This window comes from Trichomycterus rosablanca, chromosome 7 (genome assembly GCF_030014385.1).
Source record: "Trichomycterus rosablanca isolate fTriRos1 chromosome 7, fTriRos1.hap1, whole genome shotgun sequence".
Classification (NCBI taxonomy): Eukaryota; Metazoa; Chordata; class Actinopteri; order Siluriformes; family Trichomycteridae; genus Trichomycterus; species Trichomycterus rosablanca.
This window is the reverse complement of record NC_085994.1, coordinates 7,711,053-7,738,721: the sequence shown is the minus strand read 5'-3', so window position 1 is coordinate 7,738,721 and position 27,669 is coordinate 7,711,053. Positions and strand designations below refer to the sequence as shown.

General features: G+C 40.1%; 1 protein-coding gene across 1 annotated transcript in view; it reads right to left on the bottom strand.

Annotated features, from left to right (window-relative positions):
* The window catches only part of grid2 (glutamate receptor, ionotropic, delta 2), a 744,839-nt gene that overhangs the window by 232,482 nt on the left and 484,688 nt on the right, over positions 1 to 27,669 (bottom strand). The window contains exon 5 of the mRNA XM_062998321.1: positions 1,240 to 1,293. Within this exon, the coding sequence (XP_062854391.1) occupies positions 1,240 to 1,293 (54 nt within the window). The remainder of the gene's footprint in view (positions 1 to 1,239; positions 1,294 to 27,669) is intronic.

Sequence of the window (27,669 nt, the reverse complement as noted above, 5' to 3'; positions counted from 1 at the left end):
CACTAAGGATTCCGATGCTCACTCGTTCTTGAGTCAAAATAACATTGAAATTTTAAGATGCCTAACTAGTAAGGGTATTAAGGCATCTAGGATTTCGAACAGCCTCCTTCTCGGGAGCGCAAGTAGGATGACGTAAAATGCTGCCTATGTAGAGAGCTCCCTAGCTTTTCAAACACACCCACAGTCTACATAAACAAAACTGTTTTTTTTTCTGACAATGCTGGTGGAAGTCACAATAAAATGATTCTAGATACCATATAAACTCCCTTCACACAGAACTTTAATTCTGCTGTGAAGGGTCAGATAAATATAGCATTTTACTTCACATTTTACTTCATTTTATTTCACTTGTGGTCACACCTGAATATTAAGTAAACCGGGTAAATATAATGAGAGAACACGGAGAAAGGTGGTCCAAAAGTAGCAAAGAAATCGACTTCAGGCTAAGCTGAAAACATCTGGAGTGAAGGTTTCCACCTGTAAAATACACCACATACTAATCAAAACTGTGCTTTATTGGTGAAAACAAAGGAGGACCCAACTTTGCCAAAACGTACACAGACAAACCACAACTTTTCTGGGAAAAGTTCTATAAACAGATCAAACTAAACTAGAGCTATTTGGCAAAACATACCAGTATTATGTTTATAGACAACAGAATGAAGCCTATATAGAAAAGTACACCCTATTTATAGTGAAACATGTTGGAGGATCCATAATGTTGTGGTGCTGCTTTGCTGCCTCTGAAACTGGAGACCTTGAATGTGTTACAGGAACAATGCGATCAAAGGATTATCAAAGCATTTTAAAGCGAAATGTGACACCATTTGTAAGAAAACAAGATTTGAGTTGAATAAAATAGGTCCTAGAGCAGGATAATGACCCAAAGCAAACATCCAATGGTACATTAGATTGGTTAAGAAGGAAAAAAAAATGGACTGGCCAGGATTGAGTCCTGATCTCAGTCTATTAAGTTGTAAATTAAGTTCTACTGTATATTTAGCTCTAGATTTATCTAAATCCAAAGCATAGAGAGTCATATCGTTGACTCTTTAGTGATGTGTAATATATGACTCCTTATGCTTTGGATTTAGATAAATGTAGAACTAGCCAATTAAATTACTGTAAATGTCAAATAAAAATAAATAATATGTTTAAAGCAGCAACAGCATTTAGACGCTTGAATTCGTTGTCCCTGCAACTTAAAAGCAATATAATTATTAAATGTAAGAATCGTACCTCGTTGATGATGATCCAGTGGCAATCAAAGGCTACCAAGTTGGTTTCCACAACCTGTCAGAAAAAAGAACCATATCAGTAATTTGATTCATCAAATAATTACTACGATACAAAATTCTATACGACTGTAAATGCATACCAGCATTATGTTCATAGACAGTGGAATGAAGCATGTATAGAAAAGTACACCCTACTTATAGTGAACCATGGTGGAAGATCCATAATGTGGGACTGAAGGTAAAAGGAGTCATCTTAGTGATATATGATACACTGATCAGGCATAACATTATGACCACCTCCTTGTTTCTGCACTCACTGTCCATTTTATCAGCTCCACTTGCCAACAGCGCCCCATGGGCAGTGTCCTGTGTCCACTGATGAAGGTCTAGAAGATGACCAACTCAAACAGCAGCAACAGATGAGCGATCGTCTCTGACTTTACATCTACAAGGTGGACCAACTAGGTAGGAGTGTCTAATAGAGTGGACAGTGAGTGGACATGGTATTTAAAAACTCCAACAGCGCTGCTGTGTCTGATCCACTCATACCAGCACAACACACACTAACACACCACCACCATGTCATTGTCACTGCAGCGCTGAGAATGATCCACCACCTAAATAATACCTGCTCTGTGGTGGTACTGGGAGAGCCCTGACCATTGAAGAACAGGGTGAAAGCAGGCTAAAAAAGTATGCAGAGAAACAGATGGACTCTTTAGTGATATATGATATATGACTCCTTATATGTAAATGTACTGTACAACTAAAATATGTAGACGGAATCTTGACATTAATGTACAGAATCTAAAAGATATGTTCCAATACCACAATGCACTATACTGTCCATTAACATAGTAAAAAGGCCCACTTACACGTTTCTCTTCATTTATATGCCACCATTACTCCCACACTGCCACAATCCTACCAATGTTTCTCATGCTCACTGTACCAGTACTGATTTCCATTAGCAATGATTGTCTAGGTGACTGAAAGCCGGTGTCATAAAAACTTTACGAATAAACAAAGTCAGCAGCTGGAGAGTATTATGGTTGGTGCCGTGCTAATGGTGATTTAATTTTGAACAAAGACCTAATAAAACATCATTACAGCCCAGACACGAGGCATAAAGCATCCCGTCGACTGGAACACAAGTGGAGACTGTTGGATTTGGCAAAGGAATCCTTTTTTTTCTCTAATCATTGACATTGTTATCATCATTTCAAAGGATGTTACACAAAGAAGAACATTAACAAAGACTGCCATGAGTAAAACCATATTGTAAAACACAGTCTCACTAGTATTACCAAATACACACAGTTATACTCACATCACCCTTGTAAAATCAGTTCTCAACACAGTGGAGGTTATACTTTAGCGGTAGTGGTAGTGTAATGTTTAGTGTTCTGCTTCATCAAAGACTTATTATTCAAGACATTATTGTGCAATAATATAATTCACCCTTTATTAGAATGTGAGGTCATCTGTTCATAAGCCGTTGGTAAGTCATATTTAGGTTATACAGTGTGCAAGTAATCCATAATCCAAATATCATTCTCATAGATATTTACTATCTGAGGTACTGTTTTACCAGTATTATGTGATCTTCTTTATAAGTCAAAATTTTTTCCCATTTGCTCCCAGTTGTCACCAGTTCCCGGTAGAGGAGGGCTGAGACATTTACATTTTCAGTGTTTAGCGGATGCTTTTATCCAAAGCGACTTACAGTACAGTGACCGTATACATTGTCCAAGCAATTGAAGATTAAGAGCCTTGCTCAAGGGTCCAACAGTGGCAACCTGGCAGTGGTGGGGCTTGAACCAGTGACTTTTTGATTACTAGTCTGGTACCTTAACCGCTACGCTACAACTGCCCTGAGACCATCATGCACCCCTGTTAAAATGTGTTCAGTACCGGATGCATCTTTTCACCTGCCCGCAATAGAGTCTCTGGGAGAGCTGCATTGTGTTTGGAGAGACACGCTAAGCCTTCTAGATCATCCAGTGCTACTGCTGGCGCCTCAGCCCGACAGCAGAGGCCGCAATTGCCTGGCCGGTCAATGGCACAGATGGAGAGGGGTACAGCTTTAGACCACACGTTTCATTTTCTGCCCTTTTTGGAGTCAAAAAGTGGGTGCTCGTGTAGAACAGTGAAATTTTATTTTCCACAGATGTGACTCAGTGGGTAGCACTGTCACCTCACAGCAAGAAGGTCCTGGGTTCGATTCCCAGGTGGAGTGGTCCTGGTCCTTTCTGTGTGGAGTTTGCCTGTTCTCCCTGTGTCTTTGTGGGTTTTCTCTGGATGCTTCGGGTCCTCCCAAGGTCCAAAGGCATGCAGTTAGATTAATAGGAGATATGAATTACCCCATAGGTATAAGTGTGTGTGTGTGTCTTTCTGTGTGTTTATTTGCTCTGTGATGGACTGGCGACCTGTCCGGGGTGTTTCCTGCCTTTCGCCCAGTAAATCAGACCCACCGCGACCCCTAATGTGAAAAAATAGGTTGTTGTTTTGAAAAGATGAGGAGTGAATACAGGCCTAAAAACATACAAGTCAACAAGACAACAAGTCAACAAGGGAAAACCCTTAATGTCTGAGAATTTGACCCAGGAAAAACCTGAGAACCTTGAAGGTGTAAAGTGTGTGCGAGCAATTTCAATCACGTTAATGCTCCACACAGACGTTAATTGCACATTGGTCTGTTTTGTTAGGCAAAGGTAATGAGTCTCTTTATTTTCTGCATAAAGCTATATTTTCTGCATAGACCTATAGTGTATAAAACCATTTGCCATGCATCAAACACACACACACACACACACACACACACCATATGTTTAGCTGTTAACCTTTATGAAGAAAATGGCTATTAAACTTCTGCCTTCGCAATTGTAATTAATGCCACTGTATGTAAGGCATTGATCCTGACAAAACACACAAACAAACAACAGCTGGAGCCGAAAACAGCTGGAGCCAAATATTGTCACTTTGTTATTTTTTTACTACTCTATGTGGGGGATAAATGTTCATGCTTGTCAAGGTTACAACAGCGATCCACTGCCCAGCAGCTGTGTAAGTAGAGGTCAGTGCGTACAGTAGCTAGCAGGGGTCAACGCTTCACCGCCTCTTCAGTGCGCGTGTGGGCCGCAGCCTATTGCTGTTTCATACGGTCATGCTCTTATCCGACACCCACTGCCTAGCCAGATGTTTCCACTTAGCTGCAGGCACCTTTATAATAACCCAACCTTTACGTTTGTCCAACAGGGCATGTGACATGACCACAGGGTATGAATTTTTAACCAGTGAAGCTTCTGTAAAGCTATGATCCATCGTGTGTATGTGTGTGTGTGATCAAGGAAAGACGTATCACTACAGGAAATGCCGCCTAACTAGAAAGGTACATGACAAACATAATGAGGGGCAGGTGCTTTATCAAAAGAGTGCATACCATTTGTAATTATTTATAAAAAAATATATTTTTTTAACTTACTTACATACAGTCCCCTCCAAAAGTATTGGAAGTGAGGCCAATCCCTTTATTTATTTATTAGTTATTCAGTTATTTACCCTGTTAAAAAAGAAATTTCGTAATCAATTATTTAAACAAATTAAATATTTTGTTCAATTAAATTAGACACATCAAGATTATACTGTTAATTTTACTACTAGACATATTTCATCTACACATATCTTAAATATGATACTTGTCTTTGTGACAAGTGAAAGGCTGAGTAATTTCTAGGGCTCTAGGACTGAAGCAAACCACAGAGAGAACCATTATCTTTTAATAGGGTCAATTGATGGGATCAAGTCAAGGTCACTGTTTTCTTGGAAGGTGAACTGCTCTCCCTGTGGGGAGCATGAAAGGGGGCTAACAAAGCATGCAGAGAAACAGATGGACTACAGTCGGTAATTGTAGAACTACAAAGTGCTTCTATATCGTAAGTGGAGCTCATACAATGGACAGTGAATGTAGGCTGATTGGTGTCTATATATATACCTGTATATACAGTATATATATATATACAGTGTATCACAAAAGTGAGTACACCCCTCACATTTCTGCAAATATTTTATTATATCTTTTCATGGGACAACACTATAGACATGAAACTTGGATATAACTTAGAGTAGTCAGTGTACAACTTGTATAGCAGTTTAGATTTACTGTCTTCTGAAAATAACTCAACACACAGCCATTAATGTCTAAATGGCTGGCAACATAAGTGAGTACACCCCACAGTGAACATGTCCAAATTGTGCCCAAAGTATCAATATTTTGTGTGACCACCATTATTATCCAGCACTGCCTTAACCCTCCTGGGCATGGAATTCACCAGAGCTGCACAGGTTGCTACTGGAATCCTCTTCCACTCCTCCATGATGACATCATGGAGCTGGTGGATGTTAGACACCTTGAACTCCTCCACCTTCCACTTGAGGATGCGCCACAGGTGCTCAATTGGGTTTAGTCCATCACCTTTACCTTCAGCTTCCTCAGCAAGGCAGTTGTCATCTTGGAGGTTGTGTTTGGGGTCGTTATCCTGTTGGAAAACTGCCATGAGGCCCAGTTTTCGAAGGGAGGGGATCATGCTCTGTTTCAGAATGTCACAGTACATGTTGGAATTCATGTTTCCCTCAATGAACTGCAGCTCCCCAGTGCCAGCAACACTCATGCAGCCCAAGACCATGATGCTACCACCACCATGCTTGACTGTAGGCAAGATACAGTTGTCTTGGTACTTCTCACCAGGGCGCCGCCACACATGCTGGACACCATCTGAGCCAAACAAGTTTATCTTGGTCTCGTCAGACCACAGGGCATTCCAGTAATCCATGTTCTTGGACTGCTTGTCTTCAGCAAACTGTTTGCGGGCTTTCTTGTGCGTCAGCTTCCTTCTGGGATGACGACCATGCAGACCGAGTTGATGCAGTGTGCGGCGTATGGTCTGAGCACTGACAGGCTGACCTCCCACGTCTTCAACCTCTGCAGCAATGCTGGCAGCACTCATGTGTCTATTTTTTTAAGCCAACCTCTGGATATGACGCCGAACACGTGGACTCAACTTCTTTGGTCGACCCTGGCGAAGCCTGTTCCGAGTGGAACCTGTCCTGGAAAACCGCTGTATGACCTTGGCCACCATGCTGTAGCTCAGTTTCAGGGTGTTAGCAATCTTCTTATAGCCCAGGCCATCTTTGTGGAGAGCAACAATTCTATTTCTCACATCCTCAGAGAGTTCTTTGCCATGAGGTGCCATGTTGAATATCCAGTGGCCAGTATGAGAGAATTGTACCCAAAACACCAAATTTAACAGCCCTGCTCCCCATTTACACCTGGGACCTTGACACATGACACCAGGGAGGGACAACGACACATTTGGGCACAATTTGGACATGTTCACTGTGGGGTGTACTCACTTATGTTGCAGCTATTTAGACATTAATGGCTGTGTGTTGAGTTATTTTCAGAAGACAGTAAATCTACACTGCTATACAAGCTGTACACTGACTACTCTAAGTTATATCCAAGTTTCATGTCTATAGTGTTGTCCCATGAAAAGATATAATGAAATATTTGCAGAAATGTGAGGGGTGTACTCACTTTTGTGATACACTGTATATATATAGACACCAATCAGCCTACACCTGCATAAATAAATACAGATGGATGGAGATATATATATGTATATATATATATACTGTATATATATATATATACTGTATATATATATATATATATATATATACAGTGTATCACAAAAGTGAGTACACCCCTCACATTTCTGCAGATATTTAAGTATATCTTTTCATGGGACAACACTGACAAAATGACACTTTGACACAATAAAAAGTAGTCTGTGTGCAGCTTATATAACAGTGTAAATTTATTCTTCCCTCAAAATAACTCAATATACAGCCATTAATGTCTAAACCACTGGCAACAAAAGTGAGTACACCCCTAAGAGACTACACCCCTAAATGTCCAAATTGAGCACTGCTTGTCATTTTCCCTCCAAAATGTCATGTGATTTGTTAGTGTTACTAGGTCTCAGGTGTGCATAGGGAGCAGCTGTGTTCAATTTAGTAGTACAGCTCTCACACTCTCTCATACTGGTCACTGAAAGTTCCAACATGGCACCTCATGGCAAAGAACTCTCTGAGGATCTTAAAAGACGAATTGTTGCGCTACATGAAGATGGCCAAGGCTACAAGAAGATTGCCAACACCCTGAAAGTGAGCTGCAGCACAGTGGCCAAGATCATCCAGCGTTTTAAAAGAGCAGGGTCCACTCAGAAAAGACCTCGCGTTGGTCGTCCAAAGAAGCTGAGTGCACGTGCTCAGCGTCACATCCAACTGCTGTCTTTGAAAGATAGGCGCAGGAGTGCTGTCAGCATTGCTGCAGAGATTGAAAAGGTGGGGGGTCAGCCTGTCAGTGCTCAGACCATACGCCGCACACTACATCAAATTGGTCTGCATGGCTGTCACCCCAGAAGGAAGCCTCTTCTGAAGTCTCTACACAAGAAAGCCCACAAACAGTTTGCTGAAGACATGTCAACAAAGGACATGGATTACTGGAACCATGTCCTATGGTCTGATGAGACCAAGATTAATTTGTTTGGTTCAGATGGTCTCAAGCATGTGTGGCGGCAATCAGGTGAGGAGTACAAAGATAAGTGTGTCATGCCTACAGTCAAGCATGGTGGTGGGAATGCCATGGTCTGGGGCTGCATGAGTGCAGCAGGTGTTGGGGAGTTACATTTCATTGAGGGACACATGAACTCCAATATGTACTGTGAAATACTGAAGCAGAGCATGATCCCCTCCCTCCAGAAACTGGGTCGCAGGGCAGTGTTCCAGCATGATAATGACCCCAAACACACCTCTAAGACGACCACTGCTTTATTGAAGAGGCTGAGGGTAAAGGTGATGGACTGGCCAAGCATGTCTCCAGACCTAAACCCAATAGAACATCTTTGGGGCATCCTCAAGCGGAAGGTGGAGGAGCGCAAAGTCTCGAATATCCGCCAGCTCCGTGATGTCGTCATGGAGGAGTGGAAAAGCATTCCAGTGGCAACCTGTGAAGCTCTGGTAAACTCCATGCCCAGGAGAGTTAAGGCAGTTCTGGGAAATAATGGTGGCCACACAAAATATTGACACTTCAGGAACTTTCACTAAGGGGTGTACTCACTTTTGTTGCCGGTGGTTTAGACATTAATGGCTGTATATTGAGTTATTTTGAGGGAAGAATAAATTTACACTGTTATATAAGCTGCACACAGACTACTTTTCATTGTGTCAAAGTGTCATTTTGTCAGTGTTGTCCCATGAAAAGATATACTTAAATATCTGCAGAAATGTGAGGGGTGTACTCACTTTTGTGATACACTGTATATATATATATATATATATATATATATATATATATATATATCCATCCATCTGTATTTATTTATGCAGGTGTTTAATATGCAACATTTAAAGATGTTAAAAAGTCCCAAAAAGTCTTTAAAATGAAAAAGAAAAAAAACGGTAGTCTGAGCTGACAGGCCAGGTGCTTGAGCGCCACCTAGGGTCTATCTGTGCAAGTGCCTGACTAGGGTACGGCTAGATGTACTAAACTTATTGTGCCTTTGATGAAAAGAACGCTGTGTTCTGCCCCAAAACCTTGAAAGTTAGGAATAAAATTAATAAACAAGCCTAAACTCAATATCTGTGTGTATTTTATTACATCATACAAAATACACTTCTCTTTAGCATAAACATAAAAATAAAGGACAGGAAAATAATAAACGATTGAAAGAAAGTAATCAAATGAATCAGACTAGCGAATTACAAAATGAGACCAAAAAGCCTAAGAAACAGCTTAAAGTCGAACTAATAACAGGAAAGACTGCATACCAGGAGCAAAAAGACTGCACTCTATGTGATCCCCAGGAAACACTAACAACACAGGGACAGCATCAAAGAAGAACGCTACTTAACCTACCAGTGTGGTACATCACAAACGCTCACCAGAAATCCAGACGTAGGGCGGCAAACCAACTGCTTCTTCCTGTTAGGGGTCGCCAGCGGGATTTGGCACAGTTTTACACCGGATGCCCTTCCTGACACAACCCTCCCTATTTATCCGGGCTTGGGACCGGCACTACAATGCACTGGTCTGTGCATCCCAGCGGCTAGGTAACTATGGGACAATTCAGTGTCTCCAATTAGCCTATCAGCATGTCTTTGGACTGTGGGAGGAAACCGGAGCACCCGGAGGAAACCCACGCAGACACGGGGAAAACATGCAAACTCTGCACAGAAAGGACCCAGGCCGCCCCACCCGGGGATCGAACCCAGGACCTTCTCGCTGTGAGGTGACAGTGCTACCCACTTAGCCACCATGCCGCCCCCTAGGTGCAGCTTAAGTAATTAATGCTTAATGAGACGAGGGAAAATGAACTTTGTTTTGAACTGAACTTCAAAGCATTGTCAACTTGCACCTCACCCATCATGCGCGCCAACACTGGCATGGTGGGTGAGCGAAATTGGACCTATTAGGATGGTTTGTCATGTATAGCTGGCAATCTTGTTATTATCCTGATTATAGGTAAATACATTTTAAATAGTGTATAAAATAGTCATTGTGCGACATACCACACATTAGTGGTGTGCAATACTGCAAAATTTGGTATCGATCCGATACCAAGTAAATACAGGGCCAGTATCGCCGATATCGATCCGATACCGATACTTTTTACTTACAAAGCGGTTTATTTACTTTCATGTAGGGAAGAGCATGAGTGCATGTGTCATGATTTATGAGGTGAATGTATCATTAATGTGCTTTGACTAATAAATGATTTTGTGTTTATTAGTTAATCATGTGCATGTAAAAACCCACTACAGTTTGTAGGCAAAAAAAAAGTAATTTTATTAATATAATAAATTTTAATGAAGTCTTGGGTTTTTGTTGAGAAACAATACAACATAAATAGAAACAATAAAATAAGAAAACATAATTCCCCCTCATGGCTTTTTGTAAAATAAAGTACAGAAAAATATTGAAGAACGTCAATTATTTTTTCATAGAAAGTTCTTTTGTTCATAAACAATAATATAAAAAAACTAAATTCATTCCTTCCACTGCACTTCTTCTCTGGCTTAAAACAAAGTACAGTACAACATTAACACTGAAGAACAAATGTTTTAAAACTTTTTTTAATTTACTGATGAAAATATCCACTTATCTCTGTATGTATTTTCCCTGCTGTATGTAGTGTCGTTTAGTCACGTGACGGCACGATAATGAAACACAGCGGAGCAGGAAAGAGGAGCAAAGTGTTAGATGTGAAGGAGCGCACACACACACGCGTCTACTTTTGGAAACAGCGGGAGGAACGTACTGAATGTAGCGGAGAAAAAAGTGAAACTGAAGTATCGATCCCATCATGCTAGTATCGATACGATTCCGATAACAACGTTGGTATCGATACTATCAATATTTGGATCGATCCGCCCACCACTACCACACACGGCATGAGTTAGCATATCATAGCAACATATTAACATGCTTTGACATGTTCGTACATTAATAAAAACATAATTGCACCCTATGACCTTGTTGCTGTACTATTTTTTGTGCTTTAGTTGTACGACTGTAACATTTCAAAACAGTGTTGTCATGTCACACCTAGTGTGATTTGTTCCAGCCTTAAAAATGGGATGTTCTGACAGATTGTCAGACTGCAGCACATTTTGCGCCTGTATTTTTTTCTCTTTGAAACATCTAAGCATGCAGGAGGAAACAACAGTGATTAGACCAAAACAGACTCTTATACTGAGAGGATTCTGGCTCATTAAATGAGCAAATACATTTACTGTTACAAAATGCTTTAAGATATACACTGACCAGGCATAACATTGTGACCACTGACAGGTGAAGTAATTAACACTATTTATCTCTTCATCACGGCACCTGTTAGTGGGGGGGATATATTAGGAAGCAAGTGAACATTTTATCCTCAAAGTTGATGTTAGAAGCAGGAAAAATGATCAAGCATGAGGATTTGAGAGTTTGACAAGGGCCAAACTGTGATGGCTAGACGACTGGGTCAGAGCATCTCCAAAACTGCAGCTCTTGTGAAGTGTTCCCGGTCTGCAGTGGTCAGTATCTATCAAAAGTGGTCCAAGAAAGGAACAGTGGTAAACCGGCGAAAGGGTCATGGGCACCCAAGGCTCATTGATGCACGTGAAGGCTGGCCCGTATGGTCCGATCCAACACACGAGCTACTGTAGCTCAAACTGCTGAAGAAGTTAATGCTGGATCTGACAGAAAGGTATCAGAATACACAGTGCATCACAGTTTTTTTTGCGTATGGGGCTGCATAGGCGCATACCAGTCAGGGTGCCATGCTGACCCCTAAACAATGGGCACGTGAGCATCGGAACTGGTCCACGGAGCAATGGAAAGAATGGGTTGAGGAGCACAACGAGTTTGAGGTGTTGACTTGGCCTCCAAATTTTCCAGATCTCAAACCCATCAAGCATGTATGGGATGTGCTGGACAAACAAGTCTGATCCATGGAGGTCCCACCTCACAACTTACAGGAGTTAAAGGATCTGCTGCTAACATCTTGGTGCCAAATACCACAGCACACCTTCAGGGGTCTAGTGGAGTCCATGCCTCGTCGGGTCAGGGCTGTTTTGGCAGCAAAAGGGGATCCAACACAATATTAGGAAGGTGGTCACTATGTTACGCCTCATCGGTGTATATTGTATGAAGGCAAAATTGCAGTCCTTACTTGGTTATTGGTCAGGCTGCTGTAATTTAGCCTAGTGCTCATGACACTACTCAAAAAAGCTCACATGCATATTTATTAGACATAAAAACTTAAAAAACTTCCTCTAGGTAGTATTGTATTTAATTACATAAAGGTGAAGTGTGCACTTTGAGATGATGATTATTGTTATTATTGCATATTTTCCACCTGTCTGCCCTTAAAGGGCTTTAACAGATGGTGAGTATTCATTACAGTGAGCAAGATACAAAGATAATTGCAGTTAATTATGCACTTTTACATTACACGATGCACTTTCCTGCTAATAACATACACGCAAGACTGACCAGAGGTGGATACCATACTGGTGCATTATATTTATTTTTTCCTAACATTAAAACCACCTCCTTGTTTCTACACTTACTGTCTATTTTATCAGCTCCACTTACCATATAGAAGCACTTTGAAGTTCTACAATTATTGACTGTAGTTCATCTCTTTCTCTACATACTTTTCTTTACCCTGCTTTCACCCTGTTCTTTAATGGTCAGGACCTCCACAGGACCACCACAGTGTAGGTATTATTTAGGTGGTGGATCATTCTCAGCACTGCAGTGACAATGACATGGTTGTGGTGTGTTAGTGTGTGTTATGCTGGTATGAGTGGATCAGACACAGCAGCGCTTCTGGAGTTTTTAAATACTGTGTCCACTCACTGTCCACTCTGTTAGACACTCCTACCTAGTTGGTCCACCTTGTAGATGTAAAGTCAGAGACGATCGCTCATCTGTTGCTGCTGTTTGAGTTGGTCATCTTCTAGACCTTTATCAGTGGTCACAGGATGCTGCCCATGGGGCACTGTTGGCTGGATGTTTTTGGTTGGTGGACTATTCTCAGTCCAGCAGTGACAGTGAGGTGTTTAAAAACTCCAGCAGCTGTGTCTTATCCACTCATACCAGCACAACACACACTGCAGTGCTGAGAATGATCCACCACCCAAATAATACTTGCTCTGTAGTGGTCCTGGGAGAGTCCTGACCATTGAAGAACAGCATTAAAGCAGGCTAACAAAGCATGCAGATAAACAGATGGACTACAGTCAGTAATTGTAGAACTACAAAGTGGTCCTATATGGTAAGTGGAACTGATAAAACAGACAGTGAGTGTAGAAACAAGGAGGTGGTTTTATTGTTATGGCTGATCAGTGTATATTTAATATTATTTTTTATAGATTTCTTTTCTTTTTCTTTCCTGCTCCCATATTACGACAGATTATGTACGTCCAACATACCTGCTTTAGCACAGATTTTACACCGAATTCCCTTCCTCAGGCATCCCTCTTTAAATTTTCCAGGCTTTGAACCGGCACTGATAATGCTTTCTGACATGTGCACCTCCCAAAGTCTGGGCTGCTTCTCCCTCCCACATCCCCCCCAGACATAGCTAATCATGTCAGTGTAGATGACCAACTGGCTGATAACACCACTGAGATTTAAACCACACATCTTAGTGATGCTGGGCTAGCATAAATTACCTCTGCACAACTTCATTATATAAAGATGTTATCTGTATAATGCTATTAATCACAGTTTATTGTTGTTGCATATAGATATTATATATATATATATATATATATATATATATATATACGTATATATTATATTAAATATTACAGTTATTGTTGTCTTCATTAACACTGAATAAATTCTATTCTATTCTATTCTATTTGATTCTCACCCTTCATAACAAACAGAAGATTTACAGTTATCATTCATTCATTCATTCATTCGTTCATTGTCTGTACTCAGGGTCTCGGGGTTGCAACTCACCAGGCGAAAGGCAGGAAACACCCCGGACAGGTTGCCAGTCCATTACAGGACAGACACACACACAGTCACACCTAAGTCAATTTAGTGTCTCCAATTAACCTGACTGCATGTCTTTGTCATTGCTGAAGCCTATGCCAGCTTTTCAATGGGCGCAAGGCACACAGTAACACCCTGGACGGGGTGCCAGTCCATCGCAGGGCAGACACACAAATGCACACACACACACACACTCATTCACCCATAGGGCAATTTAGTGTCTCCAATTAACCTGTTTTTGGACTGTGGGAGGAAACCGGAGCTCCTGGAGAAAACCCACACAGACACGGGGAGAACATGCAAACTTTGCACAAAAAAGACTTGTATTGCTCCACTTGGTAATCAAACCCAGGACCTTCTTGCTGTGACAGTGCTACCCACCGAGCCACTGTGCTGCCCTTGTCTACCATAGTGTAATATCTATTTAAATTATTTAATTAGGCAAAGCATTTGAGATAAATTATTATTATTATTTAACATTTTAATGTATTACATTTTCAGTAATTTAAATAAAATTATTGCCTGCTTGGCATTACATCCTTGTTGAATCAAAATACACTAAACTTGTTATTTCCTATACTAATAGTTTCTAATTTATCATGTACATTGTGTTATTTAGCAGATGCTTTCATCCAAATCGACTTACAATTATGATTGAATATAATGCAAGCAATCGAGGGTTAAGGACCTTGCACAGGGGCTTAACTGTGGGAACTTGGCACTGGTGGAGCCTGAATCAGCAACCTTCTTATTAACAGTCCAGTACCCTAACCACTGAGCTACCACTGCCCTTCATAATGTAAATACTTGAGGATCTAAACATGAACCGATCTGTTCCATGGATGATTCATGGATGATTCTTACACTCATTAATGGTTCGTTGTGGTGTAAAAAGCCATTTTGGATAAAACAAAGTCATGCCAGGAAAAGACCATGATGTATAATTGTATTGTACTATTAAGTAGAAAAATTATTGTGCAATTATTGACAGAACAATGCACACAAAATGTGAGATGTAATTTACCCAGATGATTAACCATGCTGCTCTTCATTGCACTCTCTCATGTTAAACATGTAGCCCCCATTTTTATGCATTTTTTCCTAATTTTCCGCTCAATCTAGTCATGTCCAATTACTCAACTGCATTTAGCTTCCTGTTCACAGCTGCCAACTTCCACTCCTGACCAAGGGCTACTAACTAACACACACACCCTCCAAAAGGTGTGCAGTAGTTGTGTGCTTCTTTTCACCTGCACGAGGCGAGTTCATACGGGCTCAGTCTCACGCATAGGGAGTCACACACTGATCCAATTATCGCCATTATCCGTCTCTGTGCAGGTACCATCGATCAGCAGTTTTGAGGAAGCCCCTTTGGCAATCCAACCTAACAGACGAGGCAATTATTGTCTGCGTAGGCGCCCAGCCTGCTGGTAGCAGAGCTGAGATTCGGCTTCGGTGTGATAGCATGTTTAAACGCTGCACCACCTGAGTGCACTAAATACATCATAGTATAAATAAACACTGTAAATGAGATATAGCCTTGCAGTGATCACATGATCACACTCAATAAAACTGTGCAACATACATTGATCTAGAGTGATGAAATAAAAACACTAATTGCAGTACATACATACATTATTACTTAAGTATTACTTAATAGGAAATATTTAACTGTTATTTTAATACAATTTCTAAAGCAGTTGACTACTTTTAATTCTCTAAATTCTCTAAGACACCTTTGTTAATTACTAATTTATTATACAAATAATTACTTTTTCAGTAATAAATGGGTTATAAGCTGCTCTTTCCAATAGCTGTGCGCAGAGGGAACAAACATCAAGTTGCATTCAGCTAATAAATATCAGGTGCTTATAAGTAATACAAGTGTTAGTGTGTTTATACAGTAAGATAATATTTTAAAAATAAACCATTTATCAATTCTTATACTTTGACTCAAGCAGTAGTGTTGTGTACTTTTTACAACTCTGGCAACATGCTTTCAGAAACACTAAGACAGTAAGGTGCAAGGGTTTCAGACCTAATACACACAAACATATAACTTGACTGGTAACTCACAAACACACACCATAAGGCTTGTGCTCCTCTACTATCACTTTTAACACTTGACACCCAAAGGCTTGTAAGTTCATGATATAAAAAAATATACTCCTGCCCTGAAGCTGAGCACTTAACCTCCTGCTGCTGTGAGGGGAGGGACAAGCCCTTTCTTCACCACTTCAAGGTAAAAACAAGGAGTAAATATCATGAATTATTAAGAAAACTCAGTCAGGAAGGAGAAGGCAGGATGGTTCCTGACTGGACAGATATCCCCGGACTGTAATGATTTATTTTTATTTGAGCAGTATGTATATATATATATATATATATATATATAAACCGATCAGCCATAACATTAAAACCACCTCCTTGTTTCTACACTCACTGTCCATTTTATCAGCTCCACTTACCATATGTAGTTCTACAATTACTGACTGTAGTCCATCTGTTTATGTGCATGCTTTGTTAGCCCCCTTTCATGCTGTTCTTCAATTGTCAGGACTCTCCCAGGACCACCACAGAGCAGGTATTATTTGGGTGGTGGATCATTCTCAGCACTGCAGTGACACTGACATGGTGGTGGATCAGACACAGCAGCGCTGATGGAGTTTTTAAACACCTCATTGTCACTGCTGGACTGAGAAAAGTCCACCAACCAAAAACTACAAAGTGCTTCTATATGGTAAGTGGAGCTGATAAAATGGACAGTGAGTGTAGAAACAATGAGGTTGTTTTAATGTTATAGCTGATCGGTGTATATACATATATATATGTAACTGAGGGATGGAGTGCTGGGGTCAGGGGGGGGGATTCCTCATAACTGCTGCAGTTATAACCTCTGCTGCCTGCACACAGACAGGGAATAATGGAGATCGGTGCGTGACTCTTTTTGCGCAATATGGATCTCTATATGATCCCGCCACGTGCAGGTGATAAGAAGTGGTCAGCTGCTGCACAATTGTCAGAGGGGGTGTATAATAATAATGTATTAATGGCCCTCTCTGGTCAAGTAGAGGACAGAAAAAGTAAAGGATGCAAAATGCAATCAGGCAATTAGATGCAAGTAGAATAAGACAAAAAAAAATCTATGACAAACAAAAACTCCATAACAAACATTAAAAATGGATGGTTATAGGTTAGCTGTTTATTAGCAACCAAGTTTTGAAAGACTTTCTCCAGATGTGTGATCTCATTATAAGCTCACATCTGGCCCTTTGAAATCTTGCAAAGATAAAATCCTGATATTATGGGAATAAGAGCTTTATATTGTTTGTGTTGTTCTAACATTTTAATTACCACACAGTGCTGTGTGACTGAGCCAGTTTATTAACGTATTAGTGCTTTTATTTGCACATAAAATATGGCAAAGCAGCTCTTATTTCCACAAGGGCAAATCCTGGCAGAAATATAACAATCCTTATGATGTCGAGATATTGAATAAGAAAGTAGGAGTATCGATCGATTGCGTTTTGATAGATGAATGCAGACGAAGTGCAGATCCGTTCACAGAGAAAACCCGATGACACGGCGAATCTATCCGAATTATAGTGACACGCTTCCTGCTGTTTCTTTGATCTTGTTATCTTTCGAGCTGTAATGCCTCGGATAAAATAATTACAGCCCGCGCATAATAAGATGCCCAGTGGACGCTCTCACTGCCAACGGAACCCCGGAGCTATAACGGACAACATGGAAGTAATTTTCTCGTACACTTGATCTGCATCAGGCAGAACACGGTGTGAGGGAGAAAATTCAATTATGCATTGCAGTGCATGTGTACGGTAGCTGAGAGCACCTCAGCCTGAAGCTATACGCTCTAAACAGCTCTAAAAGTTATGGAACTGTCAAGGCTGTGTGGGATGAATGAACAACATATATTAAAGCTACATAAAGTGTCAGGCTTAGAGCTGAGATTCCAGGCACGTTTCACTAATGTTATGTAAAGATAAATAATTTGAATTATCTAAAAAAAGGAAGTCTCGCCACAGCCCAAGAAATGTACACTGATCAGCCATAACATTAAAACCACCTCCTTTTTTCTACACTCACTGTCCATTTTATCAGCTCCACTTACCATATAGAAGCACTTTGTAGTTCTACAATAACTGACTGTAGTCCATCTGTTTCTCTGCATGCTTTGTTAGCCCCCTTTCATGCTGTTCTTCAATAATCAGGACTCTCCCAGTACCACCACAGAGCAGGTATTATTTGGGTGGTGGATAGCTCTCAGCACTGCAGTGACACTGACATGGTGGTGGTGTGTTGTGCTGGTATGAGTGGATCAGACACAGCAATGCTAATGGAGTTTTTAAACACCTCACTGTCACTGCTGGACTGAGAATAGTCCACCAACCAAAAATATATCCAGTCAACAGCACCCCGTGGGCAGCGTCCTGTGACCACTGATGAAGGTCTAGAAGATGACCAACTGAAACAGCAGCAATAGATGAGCGATCGTCTCTGACTTTACATCTACAAGGAAGACCAACTAGGAAGGAGGGTCTAATAAAGTGGACAGTGAGTGGACACGGTATTTAAAAACTCCAGCAGCGCTGCTGTGTCTGATCCACTCATACCAGCACAACACACACTAACACACCAGCACCATGTCAGTGTCACTGCAGCGCTGAGAATGATCCACCAACCAAATAATACCTGCTCTGTGGTGGTCCTGGGAGAGTCCTGATTATTGAAGAACAGCATGAAAGGGGGCTAACAAAGCATGCAGAGAAACAGATGGACTACAGTCAGTTATTGTAGAACTACAAAGTGCTTCTATATGGTAAGTGGAGCTGATAAAATGGACAGTGAGTGTAGATCACAGCCGAAAGTGGGGCTTGAGAATGGAAATGACAGGCGATCACATCACCGGCAATCGGCAAAATAAATAAATAAAAATGTGCCAGCTACTCGATCAACCAGTAGAAAGTTACAACCCAAATGCATCATTACAGGATGGCTCCCTATGACAGCAACATACAGAAAATGTGCCACTATGCCACGAATTAAGTTCCTCTCTCCGGGAGCAGTCTCAGTCTCCAGCCAACGCCCATTTTGTGATTGGTCTCCAGCTAATTAGGCACAGCTGTACCTCGTCTGAGCTGAGGGGATTTAAGAAGGCAGCTGGAGAGCAGTCACTGGAGACTGTTTGATATGACTTTGCTTTTGTCTGCTTGCTCCCTGCTCCTGGTCTCTTGTATTTGATCTGCTTGGCCTTTGTCTTGTTATAGTTTGCTTTTGCCTTTGTCTGTTTGTCTGTTAGCCTTAGCCAGTTAGCTATAGCCTGTTAGCCTTAGCTGGTTTGTCTTATTCATGCCTGGTTTAGTTCTGTTCCTGTTTGTCTAAAGTTTAGTCCTGTTTGTTAGCTTTGTGTGTTTAGATTTAGTATTAGCTTAGCATAGGTCTTGTGTTTCTTGTGTTTTGTGATTATTAAATACTTTTTGTTAACATTTCTGCATGTGTGTGTGTCTGCCGCTCTTGTCTCGTCATAGCCCTAAAGCGTTACACGCTGTTTACTGTCTGAATTCTCAGAAACCAGGCAGCATGGGCATGGCAGGCGGGCACATTATCTTTGCCGAACCACAGATTTGATCGCACTTATGCTCTAAGTGCATACTGGGAAACATTTGTTTCTGTTGCTTGTTATAATGTAGCTCCAGTTAATAACTGAGGTTGTAAACTAGTGAATTATGGGATCAACCTTTACTCAGTTCTATTCTGCTGTGAAAGGTGCCTGGTGTGAAATCTCACTCCACTGCTGATTGTTTAAAAAAAAAGTCCTCTGTTTTTGACAGGTTTGATGACTTTCACATATATTACAAGCTAACTGTGCCTCCTTCAGGGGTGTTATAGCGCCGGAAGCGTAAATGAAGTCCTGGGCATTTGAGGTTTGCCATAATTGGGCCATAACAATAGAAAACCCAGGTTTTTTTTTTCTCTTCTGTTGAAAATGATTGTTTTAGAGATGTGAGAGATTTTATTGTACTTTTATTGCACAAAGAACATAATACTCTAGTGGCATATTTGGATGTAAGGTACTCTCATTAAAACATCACAGGATCTTCATAAACCATGCACAAGCACGTATTAAAAAAAAGACTGCTCATAATACATTATAATAGTATCATTTGATTTAGACTTTTGAAAGACTTTAACTAGCACAAACACACCCAATTAGTGTTCATTATCCTGCATTATTAATTAGCAGCTGAACGTTGCTCATGTGTGTATTAGATAGCCTGTGTATTGTACAAGGTTTTACCACTCTGATGACATTGTCCTTATTATTTATTAATCATTTTTGCTTTTTTTAAGAAGTACTATGCAAACAGATTAAGTTGTATAGTATAAATCAACACCATTTGTTGCCTCACAGCAAGGTCCTGGGTTTGATTCCCAGGTGGATCGATCTGGGTTCTTTCTGTGTCAAGTTTGCATGTTCTCCATGTGTCTGTGTGTTTCCTCTGGGTGCTCCAGTTACCTCCCACAGTCCAATAACATGCATTCAGGTTAACTTGGGTATTATTTGGGTGGTGGATCATTCTCAGCACTGCAGTGACACTGACATGGTGGTGGTGTGTTAGTGTGTGTTGTGCTGGTATGAGTGGATCAGACACAGCAGCGCTGCTGGAGTTTTTAAATACTGTGTCCACTCACACACTCCTACCTAGTTGTTCCACCTTGTAGATGTAAAGTCAGAGACGATCGCTCATCTATTGCTGCTGTTTGAGTTGGTCATCTTCTAGACCTTTATCAGGTCAGAGGACGCTGCTTGTGGGGCGCTGTTGGCTGGATATATTTGGTTGGTGGACTATTATCAGTCCAGCAGTGACAGTGAGGTGTTTAAAACATCTGTCAGCATTTCTGTGTCTTATCCACTCATAGCAGCACAACACACACTAACACACCACTACCATGTCAGTGTCACTGCAGTGCTGAGAATCATCCACCATCCAAATAATACCTGATCTGTGGTGGTCCTGTGGGGGTCCTGACTATTGAAGAACAGGGTGAAAGGGGGCTAACAAAGCATGCAGAGAAAGAGATGGACTACAGTCAGTAATTGTAGAACCACAAAGTGATTCTATATGGTAAGTTGAGCTGATAAAATGGACAGTGAGTGCAGAAACCAGGAGGTGGTTTTAATGTTATGGCTGATAGGTGTATATACACAGTGAAATTTTATGTGAAATTGTAATATTCATTTTATGTATGATAATTATTCATTCTTGTCAGGTCACTCAGACACCAGCTTAAATGTAAATGTGAATGTAATAAATGGAATTACAAGCTCTGAATGTAGAGGAAGATCTCTGACATCATTCATCAACCAATTACAATAACGTCCTATCATCTTTACCCAGGTGGTTTCAAACCAGTTTACACTTCCAGATTTCAATAACTGTCATTTCACCTTAACAGGTTTGATGACATGACGTGAATCCCACAGAGATATAAATGTAGGATAATTTCCCACTTACAGGAGAAGCAATTCAGATGAATACAAATAATATCTTTAGGAGTGTAACACGATATACTGCTGTCACTTTCAATTCAATACTTTACCCGGAGTAAAGACTCACACAGACAACTTTCCATCCATTTAGGTTATTAATAGATAAATATTAGATAGTGGCTATATACAGTGGTATTCACATTTCTGGCATTTATGAGGCACTTTTATCCAAATAAACCTACAATTATGACCAAATACTGTCAAAAGCTATTAAGAGTTAAGGACCTTGCTCAAGGGCCCAACAGCAGCACCTGACATTGGTAAGGCTTGAACCGTACTGTGGCTAAGTGGGTAGCACTGTCGCATCACAGCAAGAAGGTCCTGGGTTTGATCCCCAGGTGGGGTGGTCCGGGTCTGTGTCTGCATGGGTTTCCTCCGGGAGCTCCGGTTTCCTCTCACAGTCCAAAGACGTGCGAGTGAGGTGAACTGGAGACCCAAAATTGTCCATGACTGTGTTTGACATTAAACTTGTGAACTGATGAATCTTGTGTAACGAATAACTACCGTTTCTGTCACAAATGTAACCAAAGTGTGTAAAACATGACATTGAAATCCTAATAAAATAAGTAAGTAAGGCTTGAACCAGCCACCTTCCAATTACTAGTCCAGTAGTTTATTCACTGAGCAACCAAGAAAGGCTTTGGGGTGAAATTAATCACACCACAAAAGTCAGATTTCTTAAAAACAGGTAGCTATCAACTACCCAAAAGAAACACAAAAATCATATTAAAAAATAAATAATTTAATAATAATAGACAGAAACTCCAGAGCTTAATTTATTTCACTAAAGCAACTTAGATGAATTAATTGTCATCTTGGCTAAACTCCTATTTCAATAAATAGAAAATTAAAATGATAGAATATTTAAAATTTGCAACTATTAAAAGTGCAAATTAGAATGTGAAATTAAAAAAGTAAAATACAAACATATTAGACGTATGTGTTTACTTTTGAGCCAGAATTGTTAATTTAGAAAATCTAAATTATATCGATGCAAATTAAGTTGCCAACACTCAAATCTCAATTCACTGATATACATGACCACTGCACAACCAATTCCATTGCTGGCTATTGTTGACTGTTTGTTTTACAGCTGGATACACAAAGCTAGAGAGACAAAGATCCCCAGAAACTCAGAAATTAGCATGTTACCGGTCCGGGTATTTAGCCACCTTGTAAGCAGCAGGTTAACATATAACAACACTTTAAACAGTACACTTAAAATTATTGGCTAATATTAAATACATTGAGGAAAATTTGTTAACGTAAATTAAATTTCTTAGCCATTAGAAGCCAGGTTGTTTGCTATGTTTCTATAAAATTGTCTGGTAATTATGGTACATTCAAAAAGTTTTAGCATGTATTAGCTGGTAAGTTATTCTCTGATTGTTTATTGGTGTGCCTCAAGACTTTACTAATACAGCTGAACTGGCATTAGATAGCCATCAAGCTTAGTGAGCTGATATTAACTTTTTTTTTTTTTTTTTTTTTTGCATTTGGAAATCTCTTTTATCCAAAGCAACCTACAACTGAGACATGTTTCACAACAAAAGACTGAGGGTGTAGAGACCTGGTGTTGGGGTTTTAACTGTTAAGCCTCGGCTCAATAAAACTTCAAGCAATGAGCAATTAGTGCTCACAAGCTAGAGTCTAATATAAAGCTGTTTTTATTCACATATTTTATATTACCAAAAATACACCGATCAGACATAACATTATGACCATCTTCCTAATATTGTGTTGTCCCCCGTTTGCTGCTAAAACAGCACAGCAACTGTGATGCACTATGTATTCTGACACCTTTCTATCAGAACCAGCATTAACTTCTTCAGCAATTTGAGCTACAGTAGCTCGTCTGTTGGATCGGACCACATGGCCAGCCTTCACTCCCCACGTGCATCAATGAGCCTTGGCCGCCCATGACCCTGTCGCCGGTTTACCGCTGTTCCCTTCTTGGACCATTTTTGATAGATACTGACCACTGCAGACCGGGAACACCCCTCAAGAGCTGCAGTTTTGGAGATGCTCTGACCCAGTCGTCTAGCCATCACGATTTTGCCCTTGTCAAATTCGCTCAAATCCTTACGCTTGTTCATTTTTCCTGCTTCTAACACATCAGCTTTCACTTGCTGCATAATATATCCCACCCACTAACAGGTGCCGTGATGAAGATATAATCAGTGTTATTCACGTCACCTGTCAGTGCTCATAATGTTATGCCTGGTCAGTGTACTAACAGCACCATTGACATTAAAGTGGTCTATTAATGATGGACTTGTTTGTATATTTATGTGACATATGATTTTGTAGTTGTAAGTAGTTTGGGACAGAGCCAAAATGGTGATGGTTGTGGTTTATAATTTAAGGACTTGGACTGGTATGTTATTAGACGTTGACAGGAATGCTGTGTGTTTGTAGTCTGTATATTTTTTATATTAAGCATCACTGATCTCTGCCCACATTATGCATCGCTTCAAATTATGTGCTGGTGAATTCAATACATGGTTTGCAAACTCATCGCTGTGTGTGTAATATGATGGAATGTGCAACTTTCTGGGAAAAAGATTATAAATGTAATCCGCCTACTGTAGGCTTATCAGCACATGCCATGGTTGTGTCATCATTGATTAAACATCCTCTGCAAGACAGTTCCAGTTGGAAAAATGAAAGGAAAAATGTCGCAGGTGCTGCAACGCCCCCGCAGTGAATGGTACAAAGCGCAATAAGTAGATTTAGTGACTAGCACAGTTTTGAAAGAAAACTGCTGACACTGACGTGCTGGAGAAGGACAAATAAACCTTAAAATGAAAGTGCACAGGGTAATCTTTATTGATTTAGAGTAGCTGTCAAGGACATATTATTAAATGTTTGATAAAGCAAATAAACATAAAAGACAACTATTTTTAAGTTATTAAATAGTCTAGAAGGTAAAGTAAAATCATAAAGATGTAATTAAAATTAAAGGTTATAAAATGTAATTGCATTTTAATCTAGAATATACAAGTTTTCAGGCACTCAGGTGGCGCAACGGTAAAACACACTCGCCGGTTCAAAACTCAGCTCTGCTACCAGCAGGCTGGGCACCTACACGGACGTCTTGATTTTCAAGTGGGTTGCCGGACAAGACCTCATAACTGATGCAATTACGATCTCTGCTGGCTGATTGATGGTGCCTGCACAGAGACGAGGAATAATGCATTGATCAGGGTGTGGCTCTCCCAATACAAAGCTGATCCACATATGAACTTCATGCAGGTGAAAAGATGCAGTCAGCTACTGCACACGTCTCGGCTCTCCTCAACCAGGGTGGAGATCAACATCAGTAGAGAGAAAGCATAATGCAATCGGGTAATTGGATACGACTAAATTGGGAGGAAAAATGGGAAAAATGCAAAAAAGTAATACGTTTTAGTCCTGATTTGTATTTGTATTGTTCAAAACCAAAGTTAATAATATCAGGCTTAATCATTCAGAGAGCTGGAACCTGGAATCTGTTTATACAGTAAATTAAGTTTTATTTATTGATTTCATTTTTTTGCTTTTTTTAATTAATTAATTATTTATTATTATTATTATTATTATTTTCTTTTTTATTTATTTATTTTATTCATACTTATGGTTATGGAGTCTGTATTTATTTAATTCAAGGTCTATGGGGGGAAGGCATCATTTCACTATTCAATCAATATGACTGCTGTGTGACCAAAATAAAGTATTATATAAAGTATAAAGTAGTGAAAATAAATGAATTCCAACCATCACAGCATTCAGCAATTTAGTCAAAAGAGCATCTGTGAGGTCAGATACATACTGACTTAAAGATGTGCAAGATGAGGTATGAGTGGATCAGACACAGCAGCGCTGCTGGAGTTTTTAAATACCGTGTCCACTCACTGTCCACTCTATTAAATACTCCTACCTAGTTGGTCCACCTTGTAGATGTAAAGTCAGAGACGATCGCTCATCTATTGCTGCTGTTTGAGTTGGTCATCTTCTAGACCTTCATCAGTGGTCACAGGACTGGCTGGATATATTTTTGGTTGGTGGACTATTCTCAGTCCAGCAGTGACAGTGAGATGTTTCAAAAACTCCATCAGTGCTGATGTGTCTTATCCACTCATACCAGCACAACACGCACTAACACACCACCACCATGTCAGTGTTACTGCAGTGCTGAGAATGATCCACCACCCAAATAATACCTGCTCTGTAGCAGTCTTGGGAGAATCCTGACTATTGAAGTACAGCATAAAAAGGGGCTAACAAAGCATGCAGAGAAACAGATGGACCAAATTACAGTCAGTAATTGTAGAACTACAAAGTGCTTCTATATGGTAAGATTTTTTTTTTTAACCAGTGTGAGCGGCTTTTCATTATCAAGTACCTGTACACAAGTGCCCTCAAGACTCCACTCACAATCCCAGTCCTAATCAATGCATGAGACTTCTGATCCACCAGCTCAGAAAAACACCCCGCCCTACTGTGATCAAAGTGAACTAGAAATGAGAGCATTTATGTGAAGAGCATTTTTTAAGTGATCCATCCTTTTAGTGGACTTTCTGTTTAATTGAAGTAGATATGAATTAAAGAAGAAGTCAAAAAGAAATGCAGAACATCTTCAGTTTTCACCTCTTCTGCACTTAAATCTATAAATTCAGCGCTAGTTGGAATGATCCGTTTTTGCCAGACGGTTTTACGTCTTGCGCTCGGCCTTCTGCTCAGACTCCCAGGGTGATGTATCGTCTCTGCAGATTCATGTTAAATGGCCGCGCTCTTTGGGACTGAAATTAAACACATTGTATGCATAATTTGATTGAGACGTGAAAATGGCTGGCAGAATGTAATTGCCTGTGTAATATCGGGGACAGACTTGGAGGGAGTAATGGTACTGTCGGAGTTGTAAATAATCTGTATTGCAGACTGTCCTCCACGGGACAAATAGCGCATCAGCCAGCCTCTTGCTCTCATACACTCACTCATCTGGGCTGCTGTTCAGATGCAGCAGTCTAACAGGTACTGGGACACAGCTGTCGGTCCACGATAACCAACACAGCCCTTCTGCTAACGTAACAGGGCATATGGTCTTTCTACATCAGAGGAACTTCTACAGAAAATATTTATAGTCAAAAATTTACTTCAGATTGGGTAAACATGGCACATGGGGTAATAGTAATAAAGGACAATATTATTTAACTTAAAACTGTATTTATTCATTCTTTCATTTACCATTTTATTCTACTCAGGGTACAGGTGGGTACAAGTCACTGGGCGAAAGGTAAAAAAACACCCTGGACATGTCGTCAGTCCATTATAGAGCAAACACACACACACACACACACACACACACATTTAACCTGGGGCAATATTTGTAGCTCCAATTAACCTGACTGCATGTCTTTGGACTGTACGAGAAAAACAGAGCACCCGAAGGAAACCCACATAGACACAGAGAGAACATGCAAACTCCACCCAGAGAGGACCCGGACCGCTTTACCTGATTGGTTGATCGATTTATTAGATGATTGATTAGTTTGTTTATTGATTGATTCAATGATTAGATGATTGGTTGATTAGATGATTAATTGATTGATTAGATGGTTGGTTGGTTGACTGGTTGAATGATTAGATGATTGATTGGTTGATTAGATGATTAATTGATTGATTAGCTGGTTGGTTGGTTGACTGGTTGAATGATTAGATGATTGATTGGTTGATTGATTAGATGGTTGGTTGATTGATTAGATGATTGATTGGTTGATTGATTAGATGATTGATTGGTTGGTTGACTGAATGAATGGATATTTGGTTGGTTGATTGATTAGATGATTGGTTGGTTGGTTGATTGAATAATTGATTGAATTAATAGATAATTGGTTGGTTGATTGATTAGATGATCGGTTGGGTGATTGCTTAGATGATTGATTGGTTGATTGATTAGATGATTGGTTGGTTGATTGAATGAATAGATAATTGGTTGATTGATTGATTAGATGATTGGTTCCAAGAAAAAATAATTCATTAAATGAATAGATAATTGGTTGGTTGATTGATTAGATGGTTGGTTGGTTGATTGATTAGGTGATTGGTTGGTTGATTGAATAACTGATTGAATTAATAGATAATTGGTTGGTTGATTGATTAGATGATTGGTTGGGTGATTGATTAGATGATTGGTTGGTTGATTGTTTGATTGAATGATTAGTTGATTGATTCATGCAAGCTGTTATACCCTAACA